Raw genomic sequence first — 27736 nt, 5'->3', positions numbered from 1 at the left:
GCCAGTTCCTGGTTGGCAAATGCATTTGATAGCAGAGACTCTGCTATCAGCTGGGAAGTTTGCACCAGCAAACTGGTCTGACTGGGAGTGCTCTGACACCTGAAATACTCTGGTAGCAACATTTTCCAATAGCTGCAAGGCACCAATAGCAACATATTCTGAAAGCAAAAGACTCCACCAGGATAAAACAAAAAGAAAAGGCATTTCTTTGGGCTGTTGTGCAGAAGGTTGATTTTCTATGTCCTTATATACCCACTACTTGCAGTACTGCCAGTGCTAAATTTTAAGCATCTGACTCAGGCATTTGAGTGAAAAGGCAATAAAATGCTTGACTTTGATTGAATATTGGACTTGAACTTCCATTGTGACAAAAGGTAAATACAAACAGTGTAAAGAAATCAAAAAGCTCCTATTGGACAAAATGTTACACGTAATTTTTAAATCTTTACAGATATTGAAAGATCTTCTTTTTTGGCTTGCATGAAGGTCAAAAGCCAGGTTTTGAGCACTCTTTCAGCAGGGGTTATATTTGTATACTGAACCACCCACCAGTTTAAGAAGAGTATTTTTTAAAATTACATCCAACATTAGTCCAGCTATTAGGATTCCCCAAGAGGCCACAGCAAACTGGAGAAATGCCTTTGCTCTGGCACTGCCAGGTCCCAAGGCACTGCTCTACCCTTTGCCTGCTTCTGCATCCAGCTCCTGACCTCACTGATGTAAGTAAGAAGAGAATCAAGTACCCGCTTTCTTCTGAAGTACATATCAAAGAGCATTGAAGATAGACTACAATAAACTTGCTCATCAGCTTTAAAAGAAAAAAAAAGCTGAGCTGGGAAATGGATGACAGCATTTCCAGTCTAAGCAAGAGGAGCCAGTGGGACTGAAAGTTACAGTCCACATTACAGCAGCCTCTGATAATATATTTTCTGTAATTGAATTACTGCTATCAAATTAATATGAGAGAAAAACCCTCTGAACACATTTCAAAGAAGTCTACCAGCTTTTATTTACCTACTGCACTGTACTACACCAAGAGGCACAAAAGTGTTACAACAGGGCCAGCTCAAGTCTGGTGCCTTAACAAGTTTTCCCACAGGTATTTTTGCTTAAATTGATCTAAATAAATTGAAGAATTCAAATGTCAGCTTTTAGTTGCAAGGTAGGATTTTGAGAATATCTACATATAAGAAACATTTTTGGTTAAACTCACTTTAGCAGCCTCCTCAGTCACAAGCTGTGCTGTAAAGCACCTTTGTAATGAGACACAAACTGGCTGTTTCCCGTGGGAGGTGGAATTGGCCTTCAAGATTTCAAAGTCAATGTGAAAGCATAGCTTTTCTGCATTTTTATTTTAATGTAATTTATGTGATTGCTGGGGCTCAGGGATTCTTAGGAGAGAGAGGAATAGGAAGAGCATTCATAAAAAACATTTAATAGGGTGAAAATTAACAGATAATTGTTAAACTGCCCTAAAAAGTAGAGAACACAGACATAACATCCTGATTTTCAACATCTCTTTCCTTTCTTTGTGAATGGCATTATCCAACAATGGATACCTTCTAGTAATAGACCAGAGAAGGTAAGATGGTGCAGGCTGTATGTGGTGGTAATTATTTGGACAAATCCCATCTGTGTGTCACTCACAGGTAGGGGCAAGCTCTTGCTCTCTGGACAGGCCTCTAGTGTGTCTTCAATGCCCATTTTCACAGCCAGAGTCTGCTTTTAATCTCCTGTGTGACATTCGGTATGTTAGGACACAAAATTTTGTCTTGATCTTGATAGTTCCTGTCATTTAGCAGCTGGGTGGCAGCTGGCCTGTATCAGCAGCACAGCCCTGTCCAGAGGAAAGCTGGCAGAGTACAGAGATTATCAATCCCAGTGAGGTGCCATGGGGATCTCCAGCTTGGGCGTGTCCCCAAGACAGAGATGGAACATTTTTCTCGCTGTCAGTCCTTGGTGATGAGCAGTTTTGTGCCTACAGCAGATGAACCACTTCCTGCTGTGTGAAGTCCATCATAATGTAAGTGCCAGTCCCCAAAGCACCAGCCCTTGGCTGTGTGAAAGGGCATGGTGCACAGAGCTGCTCAAGAAAAGTGAAAGCTTTTTCCTTGATGAAATGTACAACACATGTGGACCTTGCACATGCACACAGGTAGACACATGGCATATCCTGGACACCACCAGTTGTGGGAAGTGTGTAGGAAGCTGCCCACCCACACTAAGATGTCCATGTACAGCCTTGCAGGTACCCTCTGGCAGTGGGGCAGAGGAGTGGGGAGCAGAATGCCTGCTGAAATAATGAGATTTGAAGGGTTTAAGGACCTGAGTTAGGTCCTTTCCTGGATCTGCAGCTTGTCTGGATCATCAAAAGCCAGGCCACTGTGCAGCGATGTGGTCAGATGAACCCAGCCATGCAGAAGCTGTTCAGTGCCCGACCTCACTGACCTGCTTAGAAAGGCAATTCTTGCTGGCTGGTTTGCACTTGAACTTCTGTACCAAGATGGGTATCTTCCAGGAGCTACTAAAAATAACTTCCCACAAATGGCCCGGCAGCCTAAAATCTACTCCTGCATCCTGACCATTTCAGCATGTTTCCAGTGCACAGTTTTGCTGCCACCAGTTAATTAAGGCAGTTCTGCCCAACACTGTTGAAAAGGAAAATGTTGTCTGTGCCCTGAGGGAAATAAAGCATGGAAGTCCTGTTAAAACTGACAGAGTTTTGCCACTAATTCCCGTCTGCTCTTCTGAATGTTAACCTACAAGACTGGCACATAAGCTTAATGATAAACAGGGATTCCAAACTGACAGCAACAAGATATTAGTCAGATAGGCTGGTGGTGCCTGCAAAAATCTTTCGGGCACTCATCTTTCAGGAAAGTGAAATTATAAGACAAAATACTGTTGTTATGTTATGTTGATTGAGGGAAATGCCAGCACAGAATAGGACAAAGTAATGGGTCAAACCCAGATTTATTTCTTTTTTTGATCTTTAATCCATATTGGATCCTGAACAGCTCCTCCTTCCCATTCTTATTGTTATTTGTGTTTAGCAGCCAAGTAAAATAGCACACAAGGCAAGAAATGTGAGAAGAGAGTAATAATGTGATGCATAGTGTTAACTTGCTGGTTTTGGAAATATCCATTTATCTTGGTTAAATAAAAGCTTAGCCCAAGTGCTAAGCCAAGTAATCATTAGGGAGAGAAAAAGACATTCACCTCCTTGGAAACTCAATACTCTTCAACAGTAATAGCACTGCAGCGACATTGTTAGAAGCTGGACACTTCCTGTAATTAATATAGATTATTGCTGTATGAGGAATGGAAGCATCTGTGCCTGCTCCTACCATTGTTTTTCTTTCTGGACCAGTAATGAGACAAAAACACATTGGGTATTTGTATCATGGACATGGCCCCTTCACTGCTTGGAGTGTTCTGCTGGCCTCAGATGACTGCAGTGATGCTGTTCTCTTCATTGGTTCAAAACTGCACAGAGGGTGTGTGTGCACTTGTTCTCTCTTAGAGAGACTTCACTTTTGTTCTTCCTCATTATGTTTTTTCCTGATCCTCAAGAAAAATTGTTTTTATGCTCAAAAGTATATTACAAGAACACATATATAAAGAGATTCATGAGCTCCCAAGCTATTGCTTTTCTAAGGAGGCAAAATCTTCATCTGTACAGTCCAGTCTATCTCTGAACTCATCAACAAAGCAGGTGATTTCATGTTCACACAGATTTTTAACCTAATAGGCTGGTGCAGCGCTGTACAAAACCTGCCTCATCAGCCTCATCTCAGTACTTGTTTGACTCATTGACTCCACCAGATTTCCCATCTACTTCACAGCACTTCTGCAGATTTCATTACTACCTTTCTGCAATATCCATTCGTCCCTACTCTCTTTTGTGTGCACATCACTATTATCTTTTATGTTGTGTTTCCTGTCTTTCTAATACTCTGCCTTAATGTAACCCACTTAATTTCTAACTTGCTCTCAGTCTTGCTCATCAGGCTGGATTTGATCTGTGTCCTAACTACGAATGAATCCATTAGAAAAACTTCCTTCTTCTTACACTGGAAATTGTTCTCTGGGGCTTGCACCTTCCTGTAGGAATTAAGATTTCACATTCTGTCCCTAATATGTGACTTGGAGATCCCTACCAACGGGCAAAGCAAACAGGGAGCTCCTGAGAGGACAAGCATGAGTTCAGCAATCCAGAGATGTAGCCACATTGCACACAACTTGGACCCAAGACCCAACTGGTGGATGTCTCTACAGAATTGCATTTTAAAAACTAAGAACACTTAAAATAGATAATTCTGGGAAAGTTAAGCAAAATGTATACAGGAAGAAAAAACAAAACAAGCAAAACAAAACGAACCATTTCAGGTGCTTTTCTGTAGCAGTTGTCCACAAGATTCTGTTCTGTGAATTTGACACAACAGTTGATCATAGTCAAGTAAGAGGGCTACAGAATGTGAAATCTGTGTCCTGAAAGGATGAGGAGCCACTGCAGTGTGTTTGTGCTGCAAAATTTACCTTTATTGAATAAGACAAAGAGAAAAGATGCTCATGAGATCCAAGCTGGATATTTGCTTTCACCACAGAGGTTCACATTTCACAGTAGCAGTAGTATGGAGGTGTGTTATCTGTCTTTCCCCATTGAGCCCTTTTCTCAGTTTCAAGGGAAACATAACTTCTACCCAGTATCTGTCATAACCAGGTTTCTGAGCTGATGTGGTGAGTACTATTCACAACCTACCTGTAGACATCCCTCTGCATTCAGAGGTCCTCCAGCATGTTCAAGAGACCAGTCATGAAGGAAGCACTACTGCCAGGCAGCTGAACACCCGAGCTCATGCTCCTCTCATTCCTCCCATCTGGCAATCTCAGACATTTAAATCTCAACTAACTGTCCCTTGCATATGCCAGCAGATCTAATAAAACATCATCCATTGACAGCCAGGGAAACTCAACAAACTTCATACCAAACTGCTTAACGGGGAGCAGGGTGGGCTGGTGGACTTGGGTGCTGCTCTGAAGCAGGGATGAAGCTAGTGAATTGTAGAATCATTTTGATTGGAAAAGACCTTTAAGATCATGGGGTCCAACCATTAATCTAACTCTGCTGAGTCTAGTGCTAAACCATGTCCTTAAGAACCACATCTACACATCATTTAAACACCACCTGGGCATTCAACCACCTCCCTGGGAAGCCTGTTCCAGGTTTTGATAATGCTTGCAGTGAAGAAGAGCTTGTGCAAATCACCTCCTTGCTCTGCACCTCAATGTCACACCTGCACTGCTGCAGCATTACTAGACATCTCTGGGTAATGGTCTTTAGTAAGATGGGACATGTGAATTCTCAGCAGGTGTCTGGTGCTCTCACTGACTGCCCACTCATTAGCAGTGCCCATGCTCAGCCAGCTGCAGTCTGCTAGATACTCATGAAAATTAACAAGCCAACTAAACTCAGACTGCTGTACATTACTACAGAAAATAAAGTCAAGCAACAGCTAAAATTGTGGAGGGGAGGGAGGAAAGAGGAGCAGTGAAGGCAGACCAAAGGCAACATGAGTTGTATTTATTTTTTTAATCCCATCTCTTTTAGTGTCTGTGATGAGCACTGTAACTAAAGGAATCTAACGGAATTAGAATTTCAATATGTCCTAAGCAGATTGGAGCCATTTCCATTCACGAGCAGCATGTCCCAGCTGTAATTGCCTGCTTGCTTATCCACACAGCTCTTTGCAGCTAATCCAAATGCAGACTCAAAAATAAATAGTGCCAGAGCATTCACTTCCCCGCTGGGCAGTAGTTTTAGCTGGCTTCTGCCTCTGCTTTTATCCAGTTGGTGCTCTCCATGGCACAGGGACTGACTCAAAGGAGATAAAAGATGATTGACCTGCCCAAGGAATTAGGTGGGAGAAAAACCACTCCTGCCATATCTGCCCCAGCTGTTTGTGCTTTTCCTCTGGGTGCTGCTCTACGCCTGTTTATCATTCTCTGCTCTCACCTCTCTCCCCAGCCACATTGCTCGTGTGATCTGCTTCTTCTCAGTGGCTTCCCTAAGGGCTGCTGGTGCCCTCCCTGTCCCCAGCAGCACATCTCTCTTCCCCTCCCTACGCTCCCACCACCAAAACACACCACTGGGGTTTCAGCACTGCTTCCTGAAACAAAACACTCTCTTTAGGGATATTTAAAAGCTGTGTACTTCTCAGATCAGGTCTTCTCTGAAGAGGTGTAAAGCTGAGGCACAGCTGCACAAAGCTGGAGGGAATGTCTCCATGGATGGGACTTGGCACTTCCCCAAAGTAAGGCTCTGCCTTTGCTCTATGGCACAGGAATCTGTGTGTCTTCGCTGCCCTCCCTCTTTGCTGGGTGGAAGGTGGTTGCCAAGCTATGTGGGCTACTTAGACTCTTCCTAGGGAGGTACCCTTTAGGAAAGAGAAAGCCTAGGGATGACAGGCAGCATTAAATGCAAGGCTTGAAAGTTTTTACGAAACAGTCAGCACTGCAGGAAAACAACATCATGACTGGTAAACCTGGAAGATATAGAGGTTACTTTGGAATACTTAATTTTGAAGTGTGAACATATTGCATGTTGTCATGCATTGATACCTCAGCCTGAGTATCTCTCTTACTCCTGTATATAACGGGGAGAGGAAATTAAAAACCTCTAAGCATGATTCAAAGTTAAATAAATTTTTACCTTTGAAAACAAAATCAAATGCCACTTTGGACACAGCTCAGTTGCATCTCCATGTGATGGCTTCAGTTGTTATTGGCAGCCCTGTCCTCCTCATCCTTTGGACGTGGAGTATCCTAGACATGCCTGTACTGTGGGAGCCCAGCAAGACCACCCTGGATCCAGGGTCTCTCCTTCAACTCCAAAACAAGATGGAGAGTTCAGCTTTGCACTCTGAGGAGATTTAGGAGAAGGGCCAGAGGTAAATTCATTAATGAGGCATCCTCAGCCATCAGTCTTTCTAAACTCTTGTCAGTATTTTAACACCAGCTTCCCAAAACCCATTTTTCCCTTGCCATAATGAGGAACCCCAAAATCAAGGTCATCTGCAGGTTGGATTAGTCAGTACAGCCAGAGCTCCTAAGATGCTTCAACAAGAACAGCTATTTATGTCACTTTGTCCTGCACTGTGCCCATTAGCTTGCTGTACAGCACAGTGTGGTCACGAGGCAGAAATACAACATTTGATATTGCTTTTGTTGCTTCACAACTTAGTGTTGCTGCTGCCAAAGTGCTAAGTGTTCCGTAACTGGTAACTGTCTTCTACTAATGCAGAGACATTTCTTTCATGAGTTATCTTAGTGCTGGTTTTCTTCATCCACGCTTGCTCTTCTTCCATGACGGCCACATGCAAGTGGGATAAGGGCAAGCAGATACTGTGTTTGATGGAGACCTGCAGAGAAAACAGGCTTTCATGTCACATCATGGCCATGGCCACAGCAGGTCTCGCTCAGATATCCCAGGACTAGCAAGAAAAACTTCAGGACTCACAGGGAACTGTCTCAGTGTTCAAATGAATCCTCTGGCTGGGAAACATCGGGATGAAGCATCCAGAGCTCTTGGCATCATGGACAGTAAGGGATGTGAGTGTATTCAGACAAAGCTTGAGAGGTCAATGATTATATCTTTAGGTGAATGTGTAGCTTTTGTTGGCTTTTGATGACTCAGGGTGTCTTTTATGAGGCAAAATTAATGCAAGTGCTTCTCTTTGTATAGTGTACACACTGCCCAGGAAATGAAATGTCATAAGGGAAGCAAAGCTTGATTAGTTTGGTGCTGTAAATGGTTCTCCAAGGTTTCCAAAACCCTATGACTAACATAAACACAGACAGAGGCAATTACAAACATATATATAAAACCCAGCTTTCCATCTAAAAACATGGTCCAAAAAATATCCCTCTTTGGCTGTTCACAGATGTGGTGACCTAGAGGTAAGGAACCTTTCATGTAAATCGTAACATAAAGCAAAGCCTGAACAAGGAATGCAGCCAGCCCAGGGTGAAAGTGAGGACAACAGACCACATAATATAGTTACCAAAGTACCAGCTGAGGATTTTGAGATTTACCTTCAGAATACATCTTTTTTGGACCAATTTGGAGCAAATGCTACCCCAGCATGTTTTCTTCACACTGCAGGCCTCTCCCAGGCACTTGCTGTTGGGTGGACTTGTTGACATTCCTCAGGATCATAGAATCATAGAAGCACTTAGGTTAGAAAAGACCTTTGAGAACATCAGGCCCAACCATTAACCCTACGCTACCACGTCCAGCACTAAGACATGTTCCCAAGCACCATCCAGGGATGGTGACTCAACTACCTCCCTGGGCAGCATGTTACAATGTCTGACAACCCTTTCAGTGAAAAAGTTCTTCCTAATGTCTAGTCTAACCCTTCCCTGGTACAGCTTGAGGCCATTCCTCTTGCTCTATCACCAGTTACTTGTGAGAAGAAATCCTTTCAGGTAGTTGTAGAGGGCAATGAGGTCTCCCCTCAGCCTCCTTTTCTTCAGACTAAATAGCCCCAGTTCCCTCAGCCACTCCTCATAAGACTCGCTCTTCACCAACTTTGTTGCCCTTCTTTGGACACACTCCAGCACCTCAATGTCTTTCTCATCTTACCAGAACTATCTCAAGTCCCCATCTTGCAATGGCGGAAAGAGTGGAAAGCTTGTCAGATTTCCTAATGACGTCCAGAAAATACACCAGAAGATAATGTTCAAGAGAAGGATGAGAAGGGGGGAAGGTGGGAGGAGTCGGTCAGCCCACAGTCTGACCCAATGGATCAGCATCATGGGCCTTTAGAGCTGTGAAGTGTCCTGGGCACAGCTGTACATGTATTCATATGAGTTGGTACACCTTTTACTCAGTGTTTCTCTCTTAAACATTGTGCATTCATGCAGAATAGACCCAAAGGCCAAGAACAAGGTGTGTTTTGTAAAAACCAAAGCATGGCCTCCTTGCCTGTCTCTGTGGCAACCCTGCTGAGAGATGGCTGTGTTGATGCCACACTAGGTACATAATTAAGGAGACAGCAATGTTGAGGCAAAACCAAGCAGAAAGCCCATGGTCCAGCCCAGTATCCCAACTCTGAGAGCACACAGTAAATGTCACACCAAGTACAGCAGTTTGCTGGTAACCTGCCCTATAGCAATATCCCTTCAGACTCCTGGTAGTCAAAAAGCAGCTTGAAGCATCTTTTCTAAACTGTTTTGTTGTTTTTTTAAACAGGTGTTGTCGTGACTCTAGGTGCTCCATCTGTTCAAGCAATAGCACAATCCACTTTTACTCTAAATGCCAGGCTGACATCCTGCAGTAATGACTTTCACAGGCTGATTACTTGTTGCACGAAAAGAATAACCACATTGCCAGCAGCTGACTCAGAGAGGCAATGGGCAGAAAAATGGTAGCGTTGCTTTTTTTCTCAGAAAAGAGAGAAGGGACAGGGAAGGAACAGCATTCACAGTCCTGCCTTGGGATTAACTCAGGCGAGGAGAAAAGCATGGAAGTCTGGTAACTGACCTGGTGGAGCAGGACATGGTCATGTAGGTTGTAACTGTTGAAAGTTAGAAGTCGTCCAAGGGCCTTCAAAGGAGGGTCTTGGGAGTTCATGTTGTTACTGTTCTGCAAAAGGCTCTTATCTAACAACCAAGTCCCACCTAAAGGAAACAGGGAATTTAGTCACTTATATCTGACCTCTGCTGTGATGTCATCAGTGTAACAATTTTACACAAAATTAGGCATCTAATTGTGTGTTAAATAGAGATGGCTGGCTTGGATTGCCCAATAATGAAACAGGCAGCATTACTGCTATCACATATGGACTGCTCCAGGGCACTGGCGCTACAACGGTATCTGAAATCACTCTGACTTTACAGAGAAGGAAAACACCCGTTTTCTTCCTCTGGCACCCCCTCAATGGAACAAATACCTCTCACCCAGCTCTCACACTGGTGATGCTCCTGCAAGTTGCTCTGGAGTTATGAACCTGTGTTCCCGTTGACTTAGACAGGCAGCAGAAGCTGCTGATTACCTCTAATGTGTGCCCAAGCTTTGCTTAATTAAGGACAAACTCTCTAATAACATTCACCACCATCTCATACTGGGCTCTGGGACCATGGAGGCTGTGGCAGCACAGCCAGCCAGGCTTTCCTGCCCTGCAATTCACCTGTGACATCCTAAAGGATGCAGTGGCAAATACATATATAACTTTATTTTCCAGCATTAAGGGTCTCAGCCTGGGTCAGGTCTCAGACCAATATCCAGTGTGGGCTCCAGGTCCTTGGCTACCTGCTCTGAGCCCTCCCACGTTGCTCAGTGCAGAAACACTGGCTCAGTCAGTACAGGCTTGGGCAGTCTCTGCTGCACTGCCTGGGGTAGTGTAGGTACAATCTTACACACCAGAGTGAGGATTAGACACCAAGGCCCTGTGACACAAATTTCTGGCCATGATCACTCTAAAAACACTTCTTGGTTGGTGGCTGTATTGATTAGATCCTCGTATATGCTATTTCACCTTCTGAACTACAGTTATTTCGGGGAGAAAGTGCCTCTTTTATTGCTTAATCCCCAGCACTTAACTACACTGGTTGCAAGGAAAGAAAAAAAACTTTTTTAGCTCTCACAGCTGCAGTGATGACCACAGAGTCAGGGAAAGGACTGGAGAGATTCCCCTCCTTCTGCTTCCCTTCTTTTGGGCCACCTTCTTGTCCACTTTGCTGTGCATGAATGCAGCACAAATGCTTTGTCAGATATTACTACTTGTCATTTCAGGCAAGGTCACTGCCAGCAAGCCCCAGTCCCAAGCCAGCATCTCTGAGCATCACAGTAACAGGGTGCAGCAGGATCCCAGCAGGGAGGTGTGATGGGGTCACCAGTTTGGCCAGTCTGTGAGCATGGCCTGGGTCTGCGCCATGGACCCCGCGGTGGGGCTCTGGGCTGACTCCAGACGGAGAGTCCAGTCCCTTGGCACCCTTAGGTCTGTCTGCCTACAGATGGGTTTTGCCTCTTGTCCATGTCAGAATTCCCCTGCAGCCATCTCTACAGGATTTAAGTATTCTCCCAGCTTCACCACTATGCAAATATTGAAATTATCCCTTTGCATGATTATGTAGATAGTGAAATACAGATTTTATCATGTGAGGAGCACTGAGGAATTAATGTGTCTTCTCTGCTGACAGCATCAACAGCCAGGTTTCTTTTTTAGTGAGATAAAGAACAGCCCCCAGTCTATTAACATCTTTGGCATTAAAGTATTTGGTATCTGGAATATTTTTTTTTTCTTAAGCCTTTTTCCAAATACAGTAAAAGCACCAAGTGCCACAAAATAACGTGAAATACAGCCCTTACCAACAAGGGCCCAATTCTCAGAGACTGAGACTTTAATTAAGCCTTATTAAAGCCAGAAACAGATTAGGAGGAGCTATGAGAGGAGCTGTAGCCTCACTAGCAGGGCTGAAACAGCCTGTGCTTTCAGCCTGGCAATGAAGTTAATATCTGGAAAGATGGTTGTTCACATTCAGTTGATGTAGGGTAACCAAAATATGCTACAAGTAACATAGAAATTGTGAATGTGCCTTAAATCAAGACAAGAGAGCAGCAAACTTCTTGAGATCCCTAAAACTCTATTTCTGATTCTATGAGGTCTAATTGAAGCACAGGGTTCAAATTCAGTCCACAAAATGAAGCCCCTCAGACTTTTCTACTCTTCAGAAGACCCTGAGAGCAGGCAGCAGATCTCACAGCAGGTCTCATACTCTGCTGTGAAACAAAGAAGCCCCTGGGCTGGAATCCAACTGGTTTGGTCAAATGGCTTTGGGACAGTAATTTCTCTGTGGGAAAAGACATCTTTATCACATCAGATACATTTCCACAAAATGCTGCATAAACACCTCATACTTGTGCCTCATTCAGGCACCTTTCTTGGGGACCTCATTGCACTGAGAGCTGCCATACAACCAATAATTTGTAATGAATGTGTGTCCCTAAATAATAGACACTATCTACTCCCAAAATATTTCCAGAAGAACATCAGATATAGCTGTTAGCTTTTCTTAAAATACCGATGATTTCTTGTCCATGGTGCAAATCCTTTGCAGTGTGGAGCATAGCTAAGCCTGATTAGCCAGGATCACATTTTACCAGTGGGGCTGCTGAGATTTATTCTTCATTCCCACATTCTGATCTGTCATGCCCATTATTTTACATCTCTCTTTGGTTTAACAAGCGGTCCATCTTCAGAGCACACTGGGAACGGCCACAGGAGATTTATCAAGCTGGATATAATGTGGTCTGCCTCATTGGATTGGCAGTGATAAAAATTATCCCTCTTCCCTCAGGTCCTTCCATCGTCCCACTGCAGAGAGCAACGACGACACTGGGCAACACTTTAAAATGTTTATTTGGACCAGTGGCCGGAACTCTACATCTTACAAGCAGGATGAGAAAAGGTAACCAGTAGCTATGCTGATGGTGTCTTATGTGTTTTGAATCTTTAGGAGTCTGGCCTGTAGCTTCTCTTCAGTAGTGGCCCTGGAGAAGTAGATGGAATCCACCAATCCACTAGTGGTGTTCCTGGAGAAAACAGGCTGAAGGAGGCAGAGGAATAAATTAGCTACTGGATCTCCCAGGAGTGCAAGGAATTACACAGAAGAGAAGGAATAGGACGGGGAGGTTTTAAGTCCACAGACAAAGGCAGCACTCAGTTGGGAATGAAAAAAGTCAAATATCACTGATCAAAGAGGAATTGTCAGTAATGCTCAGACTCATCCTTTCAAAATCTCTCTCCTTTATAGTGAGATTTGCTGGACAGCCTGTCTTGTCACCACCAGACACATTTTCCTTTATTTTGTTTTCTTTCCCTCTTCCCTCCTTAGCCTCCTCTCCTTCAGTTCCCCTTGCAGCCACTATTAAATGTATTCACACATAAAAAATAATCATACTCCGGCGAAACAGAAGCAGAGGTCAATGTATCTATGGTGCCAATTAGCAAAACATGCTCTTCAGTTATTCTAATGAGACATTGCTGCTGGCATCTGCTTATGGGTTCAGGCAGCAAAGATGCCCTCAGGATGCTGAGTCTCTTTGGAGAATTGGTCCGTTTGCTGAACTCTTCTGCAAAGGCTGCACAGGTGTTCCGCTCTTTTGAAAATTCGATCCCAAGCAGATATTTTGAAGCCACAAAGGGCCAGCTTGGCAGCAGGTTTTCATGGACTTTTGGTTGGAGCTGGTTATCTAACTGCCTCATATACTTCTGCAAGTCTCTTCTTTAACTGAATTTTCCCCAGGCTAATGTTCTTCTGCCTTAACGCACTGTCATGGGCAGGATGGTCCAAGAGTAGACACTTGTAGGAGATATCTCCCCACACACTGGACTGGCTGGAAGCCATAAGCTCCTGATTAGCATGGCCTTCATCTCACACCATGCCTTTCAGTGGGACTTACTATCTTGGGTTGCACACTAAGCTAAAGTGCTCATGGGTGCCTGGTCAGTTTACAGCCTGGGCTGAGCTCATCCCCATCTGCTGCAGAAACAGGGAGCTAGGGAGCAGTATCTGTGCATACACACCAGCCATGGTGATTTCAGGTACCTTTTCAAGCCTTTGGGTGAGTTTATTTCCCAGGTGGTCCTGTAGAGCCGTACAGAAGGATTTCTTCATACCCTGTGAGTGATTAATAAACTGCAGGAGGGAAAAGGAGGAAGAGAAAATGGAAATAGGAGGGTGCTGACCGCAGCCTCAGGACTGCAAAAGAGAGGTGTGAACACAGAGTAAGTGTTGCTGGTGGGAGAAACTGACCCACCGGCATCTGGCAGTGATTTTTACACATACAGGGTCACCAGCAGCATCACTATATCAAACAGGCAATGCATTTTAAATAAATGTCTTCCCTTGAATGACCTCTTTCCCAGCAATTTTTGTTCCTTAAGCTGCAGACAGGAGAACTAGCAACCGGGGCAGCAAACTTTTCACCCAACACATGCCACCACTGCTGACTTTTGAGGAGTCGCATGGTAATAACACCCTGTGTAGCAATAGGTCACTGGCTGTGAATTAATCCCTTCCTCCTGGGTGGAAGGTGACTCTCGAGCATCTGCTTTTGCAGGACTGAGCCCAAAACTTTTTTTCATTGCTGTTCTCCAACTGCCACTTTTTAGTTTTCAGAAACCTTGTCAAGCCTTCATTATTTCTCAGCTGTCAATTATGTTTTCCACAATATTTTAAGCTTGGAAAAACCAAAGCATTGGTTTGGTTTGGCTCAGTTCAGTCCAGCTTGGTGGGGAAGAGGGACTTGAGTGAATGAAATCTGTTTGTATTTATGTGAATTCTTCTACAACCATCACTGAGACTTTTGTGAGAGTTCCAGAGAGATTTCCTGTTGCCATTGCTCTAGTAACAAAAATTAATGCAGCTAAACATACCCTGTAAAGAAAAAAGTAAAGGCTTCTGTGCAGAAAAGTCCCTGAGCATTGGTAATCCCGCAGGTATGACACAGGAAGTTTTTTGACCCTTGCTTTCAATAATTTCTGATATCAATAAACACTTCAACATGAGGTAATTTGAGTGACATCTGCATAATAACCGTGATATAAGAAAACTGAATGAGAATTCAAAGTCACTGAATAACACAGAGAGGCAGGCATCCCCATCTGACAAGCCCCATGACCACCCAGTGCCAGAGGAGACAGTATCTTTCTCTGGGCCCCACCATGGTCCATTTGTAAGGGAAGGAACTTGAGTAGGTATATCGTGTATATTAAAAAATAAAGTAATTGCAAGTTCCAGTTTATTCTAGATCTTCAGGGAGGAAAGTAGACCCCCTTTGCAGTGCTCCTAGATCTACCCATTTCTGAGCAAAGAAGCACTGTTGTACTGGGTGAGAAGCAGCATTATTTGAGCCTCTTTTGCTCTACATGACATGCCCAGTTACAAGCCCTTGACTTACCAGACTGTTGCCAATATGTGCCAATAAATTCATCATATCCCTGGAGCTGCAGAGCAGTCCTGCACCAGCAGAGCAAAGAGCATGCAGGGTGCACGTGGAATGCCTCATCCTTCACAGAACCGAGCGCTAAACTGCCATGTCCTCATGATGGCAAAGAAAGTTCTTGGCTGCAGCAAATTTGAGTAATTCCACAGAAGATACAGAATTTCTTATTAAGGCCAGTAGTCTTAAACCAGCACTGTAATTCTCCTTGACTGACTGGTGTTCAGGCTGACTAACGTAACCTGGGCTGCCTAATTTCATCCCACAGGTCCTCCTTAAGCTTTCCTCTGGAGATCATGTAGGGAGCTGCTGACTACATTGCAGAGGGATCCTCTCACTGCTGGTGTGCAGAGATATGGAGAGTGAAACCTCTCCTCTGTGCCCAGCAGTCACGATCACAGTTGAGATTTCCTCTCTGGCAGCTGAGCCTGAATAGAGTGGTCAGCCCATATCCTCTGAGCAATCTGGCAAAGGAACATGGAGATTTAACAGGGGAGATCTTCAGCCTGGAAATGATGAGGAGACCAAAGACCATTTGTCCTTGGGGGGGTTGCTTTCTATGAAATGTCTGTAAACAGGGCAAAGACCTCACGTTCTGGCAGCTGGCACTTCTTTAAAAAGAAACAGCCCCCCCCCGGGTGTTCTGTTTGGGGAGTTTTCACAGGTGATCACAAGTATTAGCTGGAGTCACCTAGATGAGTAGTGTCGGGGATGCAGTGATCTGTACTTAAGCACACTGCAGCAGTCAGCTAGTTGTGGCTGGTGAGGCCCTGGGATCCAAAACCAGCCGGATAAGTGCAGCGTTCTTCCAGCTTACCGAGCAGAAAGAGGTCTCCAGGCTGTGCCAAAAGTGCACTCATACACAAAACCCGTTCCACGGAGCAGGACACAGACACACGCGGGCCTCACCGCCGAGCTCCAGCTGAGAGGATGCCGAGGCTGCTCTGTTACTGGCAAAATATTCTGCACAAGGCATCACGTCCCCCAGAACCATGGTTCTTGGGGACAAAAAAGTGAAGTCTGGTAACAGCAGATAGTCCCAGTATCACAGAGAGCAAATTGGCACCTCCTGGATGAGCAGGAGGAGTGGGTGGTTGCTCAGGGTGTCCCCGGGGCTGCCTCAGGCACTGGCACAGGCTCCCCCGCCACCGCCTCAGCCTGTGCTCCCTGCACCCACTCGGGAGAAAAAAGGCTGTGAGGTGCACCAGGCCCTGTTGTTCAGGGCTTGGAATAACAAATATTTGCAAAAGAGCAACAGAACGGCTGCTCCGAGCACGAGGCAGAGCTTTACCTGTATCTACCTGGCGGGCGAGGCGCCAGGCAGGCAGGCCCTGTGCACCCGCCCCGCTGCCAGCCACCTGCCCCACAGGTCGTTCCCACAGCATGCCCTGCCTTCCATCCTTTTCTACCTCTCATTCAACGTTTCTTGGCTCAAGGCCACACGGGAAGTATTTGCAACCAGTCTCAATTAGCTATTTGTTTTCAGATTGTCCATTTGCATCCTTTTTATGGCCTAGCGGCTCTGGTGACATTAGTGAGCAATTGCACAGTCTCTGTTTTATGTCCAAGCGCTGACATAAGTTATGCTGTGTGATCAGTTAATGTGCTGGAACTGCATGACAATCTCTGCCTTCCTGCCTGCTTCCATTTGGTAGCAATGCAAATCCTAACAGCATCTCTCAGAGTTAAATACAGTTTGATAAATAATAATAGAAAAGTAGTATTAGGTTATTACTCTACATTACTTCTTTGAAGGCATTCACATCTGTCAGTTCACAGTATATTTATTCTCCCCAACACTAGAGAAAAAATTGACAGGCTGAATTACCATTACATTTCCAACTAGGAAAATGTTGACAAGTTTTAATGGATAGTTTTGAAGAGAAACCATGGACACCTAAAGATACAAGTTACAGCTGGATGAAGAAACATCAAGGGGTCTTAAGTAAGGGAGACTACTGACTTTAGTACCATCTAAGCAAAATGTTTGCTATAAAACCCTGCACCATATGTGATTTTCCTGGCTATGACTCATCTAAATTCAATTGCAGATTCAGGGCGATTATGGTTAAGCCTATTTTATAGTTTCTACTGTGTTTACGTATGATTTTACATCTGTCTTACCTCAATTTCTTTGTCCCATTGGTGAATATACATTATGTGGTTGGTCTGACACATTGTGCTTTTTTCCAAGGTTGAGTGAAACTTGGCAGTTTCAGCTTAAATGAGTGGCGGGTTTGCTAGAGCCCAAAGTGATGTTGATGTTACTCACCTGCCATTTTGCAGACAGTAGAAGAGGAACTTCTTCCACGTGTACTACTATGTCCATGTTATGGTGGTGCCAGGGCTCAGAGGTGTGCTGTTCACATGCTTCGGGTGCTGCCTGGATAATTCAAAAGAACTGTAACAGAAAACACAGGAGTTTTTGACCAGCCTCAGGTCTGTAAGTACATTTTAAACCCACAAAGTTTGAGTGTGTTTGAAATGTACTCAAATATTTCCTGCTTCGCTGTTGTGTCCTCATGACCCATTGAATCATCAAAGGCTCAGAGATGAAAGAAGGACTTATGGTTAAAAAATGCAAAGGACTCTCTGCTGAAGGCGGAATGGTTTGTTGTATCTTCTTTTTTATTTTAATCTCAGAACAAATAGCTTTGGTGGATAATTTTCTGCAAGGGTTTTCACTGTAATGAGTAAGTGGGCTTCCAGGAAGCTGTTTTGTGAAGAAAGTAAGTAAGTTCCCAAACAAAAAGCCCACAAAAATCAATTGCAAAATCCCTACAGTGTTTCATGAGCTTTGAGTCACACTTAGGGTGGGAAATTTCCCAAGCGACCATCCTGTAGGGAGTGACAGAAGAATGTGGTCCTTTCAGATAACATTAGTGACAACTTTCTTCAAGCTATTTCCTACATATGGTAACTTGAGACCTGTTACCATGTGCAACTGAAGAAAAGACACCTCATATACCTAAACATCTTCTAGGGGCCTAAGATGGCACTGACAGGTCAAATTCACCTGTGGTGTCATTCAGCTGAGCCAATGAAACTGTACCAAAGTAGGATTTACTGAGCTGGCACAAGTGTCTAATCTTTATATTTGCTATAAGACATTTTTACCTTTTCAGAAATTTTTGTAATTTATTTTGGAGATTAATAAGTTTCTACCAGGTCAGAGTGAATCCGATGAAAAAGGACATCTGAGGACCCTTAAGCCTTTCCCTCCCACTAGATGGGTATGGAGGTGGAACTACCCACCCTGTAGAGGGTTCATTGATTAAGTATGAACTTCACATAAAAATGTATTATTTTCAACCTCAGAAATATTTACCAAAAAATCAGGGATCACGATCTACTGGAGAAAAAGAAAACAGTCACAGCCCTAAAAGCTGGAGAAGACCGGGCCATACTCCTCGGGCTGGCCATGATGGTGTGCTCTATCATGATGTACTTCCTCCTGGGAATCACCCTGCTGCGGCCGTACATGCAAAGGTAATTTCATGATGGTTACCCTTGTCTCACACACTCTGCTCCAGCTGACTTCTCATGGCTTATTCTTTTGACTCTTTTTGTTAAAGTTTTATTATTTCTCCTTTGGTCAACATAGGCCTGATTCTCCACTTCCCTACGCCAGTGTAAAATAGACACAACAACATTTAAAATGAGTTGAGTAATACCAGCCTAAGGGAGGGAAGAATTAGATCCCTCTTGGACAAAATCTTGATCCATAGGCTTTAGACTTGCCACAGGTTAAAACCAGTATAATATCCATAGCAGCTGGCTGGCAGTCCTCTGAACTCTGCAAGTGTCTCTGGGGCTACTTCTAGAAATCCCAGTCAAACTCAGGAGAAAACAGCAAAAAATATTTAGCAGCCTCAAGAAACAACAGAGTTTCAAATGAAGAATGGGGAATTAATTTGAGAAAGGAATCTAGCTGCTCTGTAGCACATAGTTTTTCCTGTAGGGTATTACTTTCTTTTTAACAAGTGAAATCCTCCTGAAATACAGTAATTTTCTCCAAGTGAAAGACCATCTTTCATCATTACTGCTCTGTACTTAATTTTTCTGAGGTCTTCTCTGCCATGGAGAAGGAAGTTTGGCCCATGATTCATTAGAAGCACTTGAAATCAGTTTTCAAGCACCAGCCCTATTTAAAATCCAGCCCAGGCTGTAATAAGACTGTCAACAATGTTTTTTCTGCCCTGATCAGTGGAGTTAGCATAATGAAAAAATGTGTAGTTGGGCATCCAAACATTAGTTTATCATGTCCAAAATCACCTCAAGGCAGCAGCCAATATCTGACACGTTTTGGCTTATCCACCACAGGCTTCTACCTACAGTTAACTGGTGTGAAAATCCTCAATTATATTGGTGCACCTGCAGAAAATGTTCATTCTTGACCCTGCAACAGTAAGGAAAAAGTAGTGATGCCTGAGGATAAACTGTACTGATTTGCAGCATCTTATTTATGTGATAAAGGTATTTGCCCCTTTTTAGATCCAGGCAAAGTTTAGATTTTGAAAACAGAGATCAAGACCTGTTATGCACCCAACAGCATTTGCTTTTCCAAATTGCTCTCCCAGACCTTTCAGGGCCAGTTGCAGAGGCTGCTAAGGTCAAAATTGCTCATGTGGAAAGAGATGATTTATACTACAAGCTATGTGAAAAATTGCCAGAAGATATCTAAGTACCTACAAAGTATTAAATATTCCATCTTCACAAGTCTCTTGTAGGTAGGTGTTACTTTATTACACCCATGCATGAATAAAACAGCAGTCAGAAAGGTGAAAGTGAGGAGAAGATGAAAACCCCGGAGTCTCTGCTATCACTTCTCTTCACACAGCCAGATCTCCTTAGGGGTTATTCTTCATTACAGACAACAAAATACTGCCTGGGAGGGGAAAGAAATTCCTTTCACTTGATTCCCCCCAGAAATCGTAGCATAATTTAATATAAATGTGAAACAGAATACACAAGCAGAATTACCGCTGAAGTAAAATACCAAGAGAGTTAGTCAGAAATCTTTGATAACACTCACTGTGTAAAGCTTTTTGTAGGTTTGGCAAAGAGGGGCAGACCCCCAGTCAGGGTGAGGGGCAGGACAGCTGCCCTGGGTGTGAACTGAGGGGCCCAGGGGCTAAAGGGAACCCTGGGGTGAAACTGTTCCCCCAAGAAGGGGGGGCTCACACAGAGCCCTCACTGTACCAGTCCCACTGCTCTCATCCCTAAGGAAAAGAGAGCTGTAGATTTTTAAATACAGACAAGGAACCCAAGGGAACATTGCTAGTGCACACCAAGTCTCCATCATTTCAGTTTTAGCCTCTGGTGAATTGGCTATAAGCTGAAATCCACCAGAACAATTACAGCCCCTGGCTTCACTTACAGAAAGCTGAGCAAGCTGCCACAGGAAAAGCCTTTCCACAGGTGGAGCCACATGTGGCAGCACTTGCCTGTTACTGTGTCTTCAGGCACATGAATATACATATCCTGGTAGTGTAAAGCCATCCTCCCAGTCACCACTTCAAGCTGAACTGGACTTCATGTTTAACCATCAAGTCTTAGTCCAGCTTGTCCTGTTCCAGTTCCCTTTTTATGTTTATACACAGACATAAGTGTTGGGTGGTTTTGTTTCCAAAATACAAACTTTAGGTACCACAGAATACTACACTGTGATGAGCGACTTGAGAATGTCCAGCCTTAGCCCAAAGCCCTGCAACATGTCCTGCCTCCTACAAGATGCTCCCTGATATACCCTGATAGAAAGCCTGAGCTGCATTTAGTGCTTCTTGCCCATTCTCGCCATGTTCTAAACATCTTTTTTTCCTACTTAGTGTCTGGACAGAAGAGGCTCAGTGCTCACTTCTCAATGCATCCATCACAGAAACCTTCAACTGCTCATTTAGCTGCGGCCCAGACTGCTGGAAAATCTCTCAGTATCCCTGCCTCCAGGTGTATGTTAATCTCACCTCTTCTGGCCAGAAGCTTCTGCTCTACCACACTGAGGAAACAATGAAAGTTAATTCTGAGGTAGGAGCACAGAACAAAATGTTTTCTTGAATGGGTTTCTGGAGGGATGCTCACCTCATTATACCCATTCCTCACTTTAAAGCAATATAAGTCCTCCAGCTCCTGCTTCTCTGGTAAATACAGAGCAGAGAATGCAGAAATCAGTGCACAAAATGAACTTACATCTCTGAAGGGGGCAGCTTTCCACCTTCATTCCATGCAGGGTGGAGGCTGGAGCCTCCTTCATCCTTTGCCCATGCAAGCCATGCTTTGCAGGCACAGGCTGGCACTGAGCACTTGTCACAGTGGTATTCTCATGGAGCTGTGGACAAATCACTTCCATCCAGGTGTGGCTCTGCACAACTGCAAACACCCCAGGGATGTGCATGGGGCATGCTTACCTTCAAGGTAATATTGGAAATAGCCTTATCACTGTGGGGCAAGGCAGCGTGATGGAGAGGGAGGACATTCCTGTCCAACAGCAGACACGTCTCTGTCTCAATCTCTGGTGACAAACTGTGCACCCTGAGTATCTCCATTCAGGTCAGATATGTCCCTGGGGTCAAGGCATGGCACATATGCTGCAGATGGTGCAAAGATGCTGAAAGCTTGAGGAACAGGAACTGTCAAGTTAAACGCAGCTGCATGGAAATAAAAGGCCTGGACTGTGGGCAAGTATAAGCCAAGGAATTGGCCTTTCTTGCAGAACTTCCCTGATTGCCAATATTGAACCAAAAAATTATTTTTAACAAATCTGAAGAACTCCTCTCTCTGCTTCAGCAAGCACAAAATCCAGCATAACTCCATCCAGGTGGGATGGAGACAGCTCCTGCCTGGAGGCTCTGATGAAGGCAGCGGGCGCACAGCAGGCACAGGCAGAGCTGTGCACCACACACCCTCCTCCACAGGACAAGGCAGGATCAGACTAAGAAATAGTCTCCCCACCTTCCCTTCTTTGTATCTACAGCACCTGGGTATCTCAGACTCCAAGCTGCAGTGAGCCAGCACGCAGCTAATTCCTGAGACTTGCAAGTGCCAGATTTGCATTGACTACCTAGTTCTCCAAGGTCACTGAACCCCAAACTACGGGCACTTGAGAAAGTGCAGCCCATAACAGCAGAGCCCCAGTTCAAGCTGCTGACAAGGTAACCTATTGTGTTGCTATTTACAGCAGCAGTTCAGCAGACCAAATTACTTCTGCATATTAAGATGAAGCGATATTAAAATCAGTCAAAGCACAGAGTGGTAGCACCGGCCTGGTTATTCTGCTGGATAATTAGCTGAGAGACAAAGTCCTCTGGATCTGGAGTGTGGAGAAGAGTGCCCCGTCTTCCCCTCCAGCTCAGCAGGGCAGAGAGGAGGTACTCGCCATTTGTGAAGCCTGTGGCAGGACAGACTCCACTTTCTGCTGAGACAGGAGCAAAATCCAGTGATGCTCACACCATAGTTTGGGTCAAAGAAATCAGATCAGTCTCTGCACTCCACTGGATTCAAAAAAGTCAAGAAATTCATCACAAATCTCCACATTCTGTTATTGATGATTTTTGCTTGCTGAAGTGGACTTTGAAATTCTCCCAGGTACCATCTCCTCTTAATTTGATGTAGGCACAGTTAATACTTCTCCTGCCCAAGGTTGTTTTACAGGTTAAGCTCTGCTCTCAGGAGGATTCCTAGGTTTTTCTGACATGCTGCAGGCTATGTGACCCGAATCCAAATGCAGTTTTTAATGGAAGTTTGCAAGGCCTATGAAATACCTGGCATCTCATTCCTGGTGGGGGCCAGCAGAGACTCCAAGCTCAGATCAGCACAACCCATCCTAGCTCTACAGATGGATGCTCCCTCTCCCCCAGCCAGAGGGGTGGCCTGTGCAGCAGGACAAGCAGCCCTGAGCATGGCTGGTTTGTGATGCTCCAGCCATGTGCCAGCTCCCTTTCTCCACCCACCTACCCAGCCCTGCATTTCCTATTTATCTCCTCACCAAATAAACAAAACCCCATCCCCGACTTGCTGAGGAACACCAGTGACCTTCAAAAGGTCAGCATCCCCCCACCAGCCCCTCTGCCTGCTGAACTCTACCACACACACCCAGCAGCATCCAGAGCCCATTCCACTCCTCTCCCCAGCAGCTAGCATGGACAGAGCAAAATGCACTTAGGTTTTAAATTATGATTAATCTAAGAGATTTGCTGTCTAACCTAGCTGTCAGCCCATAAGGTGAGGAGTAGGCTGAGTTTATACTGAGATCTATAGCACACTGCTGCCAGTCTCCAGTGGGAATCAGTAGGAAGTCAATGGATACCAGCCGAGCTGCTTGATTCTTTCTCAGGAAAGCACACAAGGTTTTCATGGCTTTTCATTGTTCTCACTGTGCACGCTTTATGTCTAGCCTTTGAGACAAGCCCAGCCCCAATGTCAATACAACCATAGCTGCTTAAATGCTTTCACAGCTGCACTTTCCCTTCTCAGCTGTCACAGGCTGTAGCAGCTTCTGGAGAGGTATATCGGCTGGTGTTCCCTCACACCCAGACCACAGAGCCAGGCTGTCACCCTGAGGAAGGGCTGAGGTAGTTAAAGTAGTTCTAGAGTCCCCATTTCAATCTCATACTATATCATTTTGATTCTTTTCATGTCATGGGAGCTACCACTGATTTATACCTGTGCTCCATGAGTGAGATAACAAGCAGGATTTAATCACCAGAATATTTGCTCTGCCTGATATAACTGCCTGAAACTCAGAAATTATGGGGAATCTCATGGTCACCCACCAAACATTCAGGTATTTATAATCCAGGAGGAGTCTGCCTGGTGCAGAGGAGCCAGTGATGTTTGGCTTCAGTTCCCAACAGATCCACTTCCGTGCTGGAGAATTCAGTCTGCAGGAATCAACATCAGGCCAAAGCACACACAAACCACCTCCTTCAGCCCTCACTTCAAACCTGTTGCACTTTCCAAAGAGATATTCATTGACATCCTGACCACCTTCTCACAAAGATTACCACAGCACATCTTAGCAAAGTTTCTAGTCCCAGCTTCTAAGCTCAGCTTGACAGGGCCATACACCCCATCATACACATCTGATGAGAGCCATGTATTTCACAGTCCAGCCTCCACTGGGGGCTTCTCTGGAAATAAAGTTGTTGGTGTAACTTTGTTATCTTAAATGAAACTGCCTCCAGCTTTCTTGGAGATGATCTCTGTCCTTGGAGATACTGTTGACTTGACTGGACTGCACAGCATAGGCCATTGGACTGGACATGTCCAGAGGTAGTTCATACAGGTTACATATCCCATCCCTCAAATTAGAAAAACTGAGCTGGAAATTAACAACAAGTTCTTTCTGCAACTGCTCAGGATGTCCTTCCTGTGACCAGACTGTAAATAACACAAGAACCACCTTTTCTCACATTGTATCACTGTACCCTCATTTGAGGCAAAGAGACAGATATTGTTTGCTTTCAGATTTGCAGATTTCCAAGTGTTTTAAAATGCAGAGATGTCACAGAAAAGCATAGATTCAGTAGTCTACATTCACAGCATAACGATTGCAGATATAAAATTCCCTTCTAGGCACCAAAGAAAACTAAATTAAGATCTAAACAAAGAAAACACTCAAAACATCCCATTATACACAACTACCTACCAGTGACCTGTGCAGCACAGTAGAACCAGCCCTGAGCTCTCCCTGGAATCTCACTGAGGAATTCAAGACACAGAAGGAAGCCAGGAATCTGTCATGATTTGGGCTTTTAAGGGCCTGGTGGTTTCTGTCAAGGGGGCAGAGCTGGACTTCAGCAAGAGTGGCCAAGTCCCCATTTAGTCTCCTTGCTCAGGACAGTAACAGCTGGGTCTTCAAGAAAAAAAAATGTATAGCACCAAACTTGGAAGAAAAACAACAAGAAAACCTATCTGAGCTGGAAATACTGCTGTTGCCACAGTGATAGCACATAATTTAGTAAAAGAAAATGAGGGATGCTTCACTAAGACATTTCCCCTAATTATTACATTTTGATCTATTAAAGAGTTATAGGCACTGGAAAAGAGCTTGTGGCTTTGGACATTTAAGACAAAGCTGGGCAGAGAGCAAGAGATATCCTAGAGGGAGCAGACCTCTACCAGCAGAAAGAGAGATGAGATATTACTGCTCTGATATTTTCCATCTTTAATTTCTAGAGCTCTATGAAATATTCATAATGGCAGTACTGTCACGCTCTGCCCTCAGTGCTCCAGTCTGCTAACACCAGCCAGTCTTCCTGCAGTGCTTCAGACCATATTCTGTGCTAATAAACTTGCCAATGAATCAATCAAATCCTGTTATGAGGTTAATCCTTTAAGCATTATTAGGACAAGAGATTTGTTGAAGTACATTCCAAAAAAGTCACAGCATAGTCATGAAAAAGATCAGGGGGACATTTGTAAAGTATAGATGTTAAAACAATACCAATTAAAAGCCACAGGTCACTTTTTTATTATTAAAATGTATTTTTTCCTTTACAAAACTCATTCTTTCTCATTAAATTATCTGGAACTACTTTAGGTGCCCACCCAGGACAAGCAGGTTCAACAGAGCAGGCAGGGAGCATGGTGGGACCTGTAATCATCCTACAACTGCCAAGGAATTATGATCTGCTGGGTCCCCCTATGCACAGTCAAGGAGTTAAGCAGCAGATTTCCAGCCCTTCTGAAGCAGCAGGGAAATTAATCAAAATCCTGTGCAGGAGTAGAAAACCTTCCAGTGTGGAGGGGCATGAGAGTCTAGAAGAGTGGAAGGAGTGAGGGGCCCTGGACTGCTCCCATCTTCCAGACCAGCAGCAGCAACAGCAAATTCAGGTGTTTCTGCTCTGGGTTAAAAACCAGACACTACCTCAGTCCTGTGTCTTCCCACCACCCCACACTAGCTCTATGCAGGGAATGACCAGCACAGCCCAGGGAAACTGTTCCCACACTGTCTTCAATGCATGGGCTTTGTAAGCTAGATTTCAAATTAAACTGCCTTTAGTATTCTTTGGGAATGTTAAGTTGAAACTGCATTAGATAGACCCACCCTCAAGTCTTCCTGTCTTTGCGACCAAGACAAGCAGCAGCTCCAGGGAGAAGGAACTCTTGGACTTATGCTGGGGTCAAGAGCAAAAACAAGACAAAGAGCCAGCCTGGTAGCCAAGCTGATCTTCAGCTAGAGGGGAATGAAAGTCTTTTGGGCTGTCAGTAGGAAAACTACTTTTTCTCCTAGGCTATTTATTTGTCCCAAATCAAGTCATTATCCCCCAGGAAAAATTTGTATAAAGGTCTCTCATCAGCCTTCTCTTTCGTGGGTGCCCACCACAACCACTTTGATCTGATCCAAGTGAGATCTGAACTACCAGATTTGTACTTACAGAGTCAATTTCCCATCTAACCATGAGCATGCGTGCCACTTAAGATGAAGAGGTACTTCATCAGATCCATTTTTGCATGTGTAAATTAGCAATAATAATATATTCACCTATCTCATGAGACCACTGTGCAGATTAAAGCATTAATGTTTGCACAGCACTTGGAGATGCTCCAATGGGAAATTCTGTAGATGTGCAAAATATTGAGTTTTGTCTGTGATAAATTTATTATTAGCTTAATAGTATTCCACTCTTATTATGAAAAGCATAATCATCTTGCAATTTTCCTGCTTGCCACCTGAAAACACACTTTGTATCTGGTTTGGAGATGCATTTTTCTCCCTCTGATTTCTTCCCAGTGCTCATACATACCCAAGTGTGGCAAGAACTATGAGGAATCCATGTCAATGGTGAACGTTGTGATGGAAAACTTCAGAAAGTACCAACGCTTCTCCTGCTTCTATGACCCCGAAGGCGTCCAGAAGAACGTGATATTAACCAAACTGTACAGCTCCAACGTGCTGTTCCACTCCCTCTTCTGGCCCACCTGCATGATGATCGGCGGGGTCATCATCATTGCGATGGTGAAGCTGACTCAATACCTTTCCCTCATCTGTGAGAGCATCCAAAGGATCAGCAGATAAAAACAAAAACTCCTGAGATTCAATTGCAATGAAAAATACTGTTTTCTCATTCTTCACCAAAGAACCTTAAGTTTGTAATGTGCAAGTCTGTTATAAGTTCCTTACTATATACTTATAAGTAGAGCAATAATGCAAAAGCTGTTCTATATGCAAACATGATGTTATTATTATGCAGAAAACTGAAAAAAATACTGTTTTGTGTTGACTGTCTGTATGATCTCATTTTATGCTGAGACTAGTACTTCTTTCTTTTCAATGGCCAAAATAGGGCTCAGTGTGACCATTTCCCAAGTTGACTCAACTGGTATTTCCAATGTAAAGGATTCTGGGGGAAATTCACCACTGGACAAAGGGCAGCCAACCACCTGCACATCACTGAGGTCTCACATCTGGCCCTGTCCAAAAAAATACAAATAGAATTGATAGGGTTTGTTAAGATGGCACAAAAGGAACATATTTTGAGGCCAGGATAAGCATACAGTATTTTCAGCCTCAGAAGGACTTGATGATGCTCTGTGCTTGCTCCCCCAGTTCAGAAGTAAATTTTACCCTATGGTACTTAAGGTCTTTTGGAAAACACTTTGGGGTTTTATTTAGTGTTATAATTTCCTTCTATCTCATCAAAATCATCTTTGTCACTTGCAGAAGCTGTAGCCAAAAAAACAAAAAATCACCTTGTTCCATTTGCTATTCTAGTCTGAGCCCTATTG

The 27736-nt window shown here is 44.1% G+C and overlaps 1 protein-coding gene across 4 annotated transcripts in view; it reads left to right on the top strand.

Moving 5' to 3' along the window:
- The window catches only part of LOC127387691 (calcium-activated potassium channel subunit beta-2), a 133650-nt gene extending 106419 nt beyond the window's left edge, over positions 1-27231 (top strand). For 3 of the 4 annotated variants that reach the window (XM_051626389.1, XM_051626391.1, XM_051626392.1), the window contains exons 2-5: positions 12364-12474; positions 18329-18499; positions 20839-21034; positions 26742-27231. In XM_051626389.1, the coding sequence (XP_051482349.1) occupies positions 12364-12474; positions 18329-18499; positions 20839-21034; positions 26742-27026 (763 nt within the window). In that variant the 3' untranslated portion in view covers positions 27027-27231. The remainder of the gene's footprint in view (positions 1-12363; positions 12475-18328; positions 18500-20838; positions 21035-26741) is intronic. The other variant, XM_051626390.1, reaches the window with a different exon arrangement.
- The last annotated feature ends 505 nt before the right edge of the window (positions 27232-27736 follow it).

The sequence above is a fragment of the Apus apus genome, chromosome 8, assembly GCF_020740795.1.
Source record: "Apus apus isolate bApuApu2 chromosome 8, bApuApu2.pri.cur, whole genome shotgun sequence".
Taxonomy (NCBI): Eukaryota; Metazoa; Chordata; class Aves; order Apodiformes; family Apodidae; genus Apus; species Apus apus.
This window is presented reverse-complemented; position numbering and strand designations above follow the sequence as displayed.